The sequence below is a fragment of the Cynara cardunculus genome, assembly GCF_001531365.2.
Source record: "Cynara cardunculus var. scolymus isolate 2C chromosome LG 1, CcrdV1, whole genome shotgun sequence".
In the NCBI taxonomy this organism is placed as follows: domain Eukaryota; kingdom Viridiplantae; phylum Streptophyta; class Magnoliopsida; order Asterales; family Asteraceae; genus Cynara; species Cynara cardunculus.
In genome coordinates, this window is record NC_037528.1 from 15,809,856 (window position 1) to 15,815,624 (window position 5,769).

General features: G+C 33.1%; 1 protein-coding gene across 1 annotated transcript; it reads left to right on the forward strand.

Annotated features, from left to right (window-relative positions):
- Positions 1-2,293: 2,293 nt before the first annotated feature.
- Positions 2,294-3,405, forward strand: LOC112525812 (probable carboxylesterase 17). The gene has a single exon (XM_025136095.1). The coding sequence runs from the start codon at positions 2,294-2,296 to the stop codon at positions 3,299-3,301; it is 1,008 nt and encodes a 335-aa protein (XP_024991863.1). The 3' UTR covers positions 3,302-3,405.
- The last annotated feature ends 2,364 nt before the right edge of the window (positions 3,406-5,769 follow it).

Sequence of the window (5,769 nt, forward strand, 5' to 3'; positions counted from 1 at the left end):
AAATTTTATTATTAAAAATTTGTTTTGAATCATATTATAAAATATTTGAAATTAACTATTTTTCAAGATGTCCATTTTCCTAATTTTACATGCCTATAAGCTATTTTTTGTCAAACATAATTTGTTCATCAACTACCTTATTAACTATCAGCTAGCTTATCAGTTAATTTGTCAAACATAATTTTAAACTTTTCTTTATGGTACATTTATAATTTTACGTGAATTATATTTTGTTAAGAGAAAATACTTCTTACGGTGGCAAAGGTGACCCATATACAAGGTAGGTGAGAGCATGGCAAAAAATGGTTTGTGTTGGCTATATCCGGCCTATTGGAAAAAAAAGGTTACACCTAGTTTTATCTGACATGATCCCGTAAATAATCACTTCTACTTTAACTCTATTTTGAAGGGAGCGATTAGTATATAATTATTGTAACAACGTAGTTAAAATTAGAATTTTTATATATTCTTTCTCAATTAATTTGATAAATTATAATCAAATTCAAGTATTATAAATTGATCATTATGACCTCATCATCATTGTTGCAACAACATCAACCTCAAATTGATAATGAGAGATCTAACACATAACGACACTCGATATATCATCTATACATACCTTTACTAATTTCATTTAATGAATGAATCTGCATCCTCGTAATCTCCTTGCTTTCGTCTTCATCATCACCATCACTTGATAATAAGAGATGTGTCTATTTATTTTATAGGATTCATTCAGTATAAAACTTATATATTTTTTGAAAGAATAAACAATGAAATTCTTCTTGACGATAATACATGATATAACAGACAAATTGTCACAGTCTTCTTGCTTTTTAGAGCAATTGCAATTATGATGGTAAATAGTAACTGTTACATTCTTATGGATATAATTGTTCTCTGATGATCTTTGTGTGCTAAATATCATAGATTTATCTTTTATTTGTTGATTTTCGTGAATAATCTTCGAAAGATTTATTCATATGTATAAGATACCGATCACTTGAAGTGGTTAATAAATTGGGATTTGTATTCTAGCTATATATTTGGTTATGTAGGGTCATACCAATAGTGCACTATGGTACACTTGTTAGGCATGATCATGACATATATCATTAAGTATTGCATTTGCAGTTTGAATGGTCAAAAAGTTCTTATTTTTTGTAGGTACCTCATAATTCAAAGGCTCTCGTTTTTAATTGAATGAGAACGTTGGGATTGGGTGATTGATTGTCTAAGTTTACACATTGATCTGTACAAGAACTCTTATTTTCATCTTAAGATACAAAACTAGATTAATCAATATCTCAAAATATGTAACAAAATAGTAATAAATTGTAACATGGAATTGAGGGTTTTTATATGCATCTATTGTTGCTAAGATGTATTAAAAATGTAACATATGAATTAACCTATGTACATTTAAAGTTTTGTCATACTTCTTAATTACTAATCTCAGACCCCTGTTTTACAACTCTTTCGATCTCGGGCCTACAAAAAGTTAGAATCAAGTTTAACTGTTATAAATGGTCGGTTGATTTAATCAACTTTGGATGGACTTGGGTTTTCTAATCAGTAGATATAAAGTTCCTAAATCCCCAAAAGAACGATGGGAAGAATGTTTGGCGAATATATGATTACATATACGGAAAGCGATGAATCGGCATAAAATCTTTTATGGATTGAGAATACGATAGATAGCCATGGTTTCAACACGGTTTATAGTCGGAATAAATATTCTTATTCCATTAAACCGATTTCTTCAAAATTCGTGTATTTCGGCTCAAGTTGATTTTGACTATATTCCAAAAATCGATGATATGTCTGAATAAAAATATTTTATTTTCTAAACAAAATGTTGTTGTTTCAATTATACTTTTTTTTTTTCTATACGAAATATTATAAATCCATAATCATAAAGTATTTGGTTGAGATTGTCGATGATCAATTTTTTCTTAAATAATAATAAACATTTTAATTTTATTTATATTAAATTTTTTGAAATATAGAGTTTATTTTGAAATAGGTAGCTTATCAAAGATCCAACGGCATCGTTTGGACGGCAAGCTGTACGAATTTGGGTAGTGAAAAAGTTTTGGGGGCTGCTATCAGATAAGATTACGATATCTTCATTCAAGCTGCATCATTGACTTAAAGTCAATGGCATTCAAAGATGATGACAAAAATGCCGAACTTTTTTGTGGATTTCAAACTGGTTTATATACAGAGGTCTTGATCACATTTCATACCACAAACCATAACTTAACCAGCTGAGTTCTTACAAGTTATTCAAATGGCTACGATGTCGTTAAGTCAAAGATCAACCAATTTCCGAAGCCCAAACCACCACAGCACGGTGGTTGAAGAGATCGGTGGGTTGATACGTGTTCACAACGACGGCCACGTTGAGAGACCTCTGGTTGTACCTCATGTTTCTTGCATGGTGCCATTGGAGCTCGAGGTTGCAGCCAGAGATGTCACGATAGACCAGTTTAATACCAACTTGTGGGCTCGGGTTTATTCCCCTATCAACCGCCGGTTTTCATCAAAGCTGCCGCTGATGGTTTACTTTCACGGCGGAGGGTTTTGTGTGGGATCGGCTTCTTGGGCTTGTTACCATGAATTTTTAACAAACCTTACTCGTGTTACTTCTTGTGTTGTTGTATCTGTAAACTATCGTCTCGCTCCCGAGAACCGGCTGCCGGCTGCTTACGATGATGGGATCAACGCCATTTTGTGGCTAAAACAAGAAGCTTTGAAAGGAACCATTAACGAGCTCAAATGGTGCGATTTTTCGAACCTGTTCCTAGCCGGGGACAGCGCTGGTGCAAACATTGCATACCACGTGGCTTCACGGCTAGTGTCTAGGCACGTTTCGACACCAAAGGGGATGATTCTGATTCAGCCCTTTTTCGGGGGAGAAACAAGAAGTATGTCCGAGAAAAAGTCTAGCCAGCCGTCTAACTCAGCGTTAACGCTATCGGCTTCTGATACATATTGGCGGCTGGCACTTCCTGTAGGGGCGATGCGAGACCACCCATGGTGCAACCCTCTCGCTAGGGGTGCACCGAGATTGAGTGATCTGAAGGCATTGAAAACGATGGTTTGCGCGGGTGAGTTAGACATACTAAAAGATCGAAACTTAGAATTGGCAGCTTCCCTAGCCGGTTCGGGTTCACGGGTGCAGTCCATGGTCTACAAAGATGTTGGACATGCGTTTCAAGTATTGAAGAATTACCCAATGGCTCAGACCCGAACCCATGAAATGATGATTCATATAAAGGCTTTCATTAACCAGTAACTAGCTACTGATCTGATCATGGCCAACTGCCGATCTTAGATTAACTGTATAAAATCTAGACTTAAATGGTTCTTGTGTAGGTTAAGTTGTTATATAAACAATAGTAACAGTAATAGTAATAGTAATAGTAATTAAAGGATTACTTAATGATGTTTGTAGATTGATCTAATTAATTAGCGTTAAATTTATAGTTATAAAAAGGAGAAATCCATCAATTTATGAAGAGAATATATTTGGTAGGAATTAAGGCATTTTGACTTTGACCATATATACAAAGGAATCGTCTTCAAATAATGGGGCTAGTGCTATAAACGAACCGAACGTTCAGCAAACCGTTCGTGAATCATTCGGCCGGAAGTTCGTTTATGTTCGTTTATTTAATAAATGAACGAACATGAACAAATTTTTTTGTTCGTTTAGTTAAACGAACGAACATGAACAAGAGTCTCGTTCGTTCATTTATGTTCGTAAACGTTCGTTCATTTACCGTTCGTTTACGTTCGGTTATATTCGTTCGTTTATGTTCGTTTATATATTGAATTTAATATATAATCTTTTGATTATATACTTTGAATTCAAATAATATTCGTTTATGTTCGTWTAGCCCGTTTGTTTATGTTCGTTCGTTTACGTTCGTTTATAGCATGTTAATGAACGAACATAAACGAACACGAATATGCCTGATTTCTAAACGAACGAACACGAACACAAAGATTTTCGTTCGTTTACCGTTTATGTTCGTTCGTTTGTTCGGTTAAGTTAAACGAACGAACATGAACAAGCCTTCGTTCGTGTTCGTTCGTGTTCGTTCGGTTCGTTTACAATGGGGCAGTCACTGAAGCAAAAGCAAGATTCTGGTTCTTATGATCGAGACCCACCCAATCAACTCTTGTTTTTAATCGACTCATGTTTCCCTGTACTCTTCTTGCCCCCGGTTTTGTATTGGGGGTGTTAATGGCACCCCTTTGTAGGGGGTGTGATTTTTCTAGGAAATTGTGTCAATCAAACTTTTTTATAAACATCACCTCAATAATCATTTTATTAATTTTGTTTTATTATATATATTTACATTAAAAAAATATATTATTTTATTATTTTTATTACAAATTACTATATATATATATATATATATATATATATATATATATAGGGATGTTATTCTACACCCTTTGCTATTTCTACACCCTATACAACCCTCATCTCAACCATTCAATTTTTAATCAATTAATTGTTTCCTAATATAAAATATTAATCATAATTAATAAACTCTATTCATATTCCATAAATATTCAAATCATAATAAATGAACTCCAATCATTTCTATAAATATCTCAATTAATTGGGTTGCAAAGGTTGTACAAATGCACAAGGTTGTAAAAGAAATATACCCTATATATATATATATATTATTAGATTTTTATATTTATTTATTTATTTACATATTATTTTATATTATTACCTTATTTTTCATCTTCTTTGTTTTCCTTTATTTCATTTTCATTTTTAATTTTAAATTTTTTTCTTTTGACATGTAATTTCATTTTAAATCAAACATTTTTTAAAATTCTTTTTTTGATATGTAATTTCATACCAAAAAAGTGACAATTTACTTTTTTGGTCCCATAAAATTTATAAATGAGTCAAAGACCTTCCAGCCTAGTGGTAAAGGCTTGTGCATGACATAGTCATGAACCTAAGTTCGAGCCCTGGGAGGGGAGTGTTGGCGACATTTAAGTGGGGTCATGTTTAGCCTCCAAAATTGCAAGTGATTAGTCGGGCGTTGGCCCGGACACCCTTACAAAAAAAAATTTATAAATGAGGCTCGACCTTAGGTCATTTTGTTGTTCTTATTATGATCATCTTACGCTTAATTTCCAACTAAAACAACCCAAAGACCCCTCTCCTGATTTCCAAGCTATATAGTGGTTGCTGATAAAGCACACAGAAACAGTAAAGTTGGTGTTTTTTTTTTGGGACTTGGAGGGAAGCATGCATATATCATATATATACACATTAGGGGATGATTTACCTAAAAAAGAAAAAAATGATATATAAAATGAGTGGTAAGGGAGAGGCTACGTACTATTCCAAGAAGAATTCTCAGCCACATCATAACTCATTAACACGTAAAAATTGTTGGTACTTGTTCAACATACTTACCGCTTATGTGTACTCCCCCACCATGGTATCAACATGTAAGTTTTGCAATTGGGTACGTTAACCGTAACCATTATGTGAAACTAGACTTGGCAGAAGGATACCCAATCCCTACTATTACTTCACATTTTTTTTCATTTCTGCTATCTGTGTGCTGCTGCATGGGCTACCCCGTATTTAGATCGAATAAACAAGTACCAACAACTTTTACGTGTTAATTATACTACAGATAATGTTATTTTAGAATAAATGAAAATGTAATATAAATTATGTTACGTTTTATTTATATATCAAATCTCAATTTTTTATGT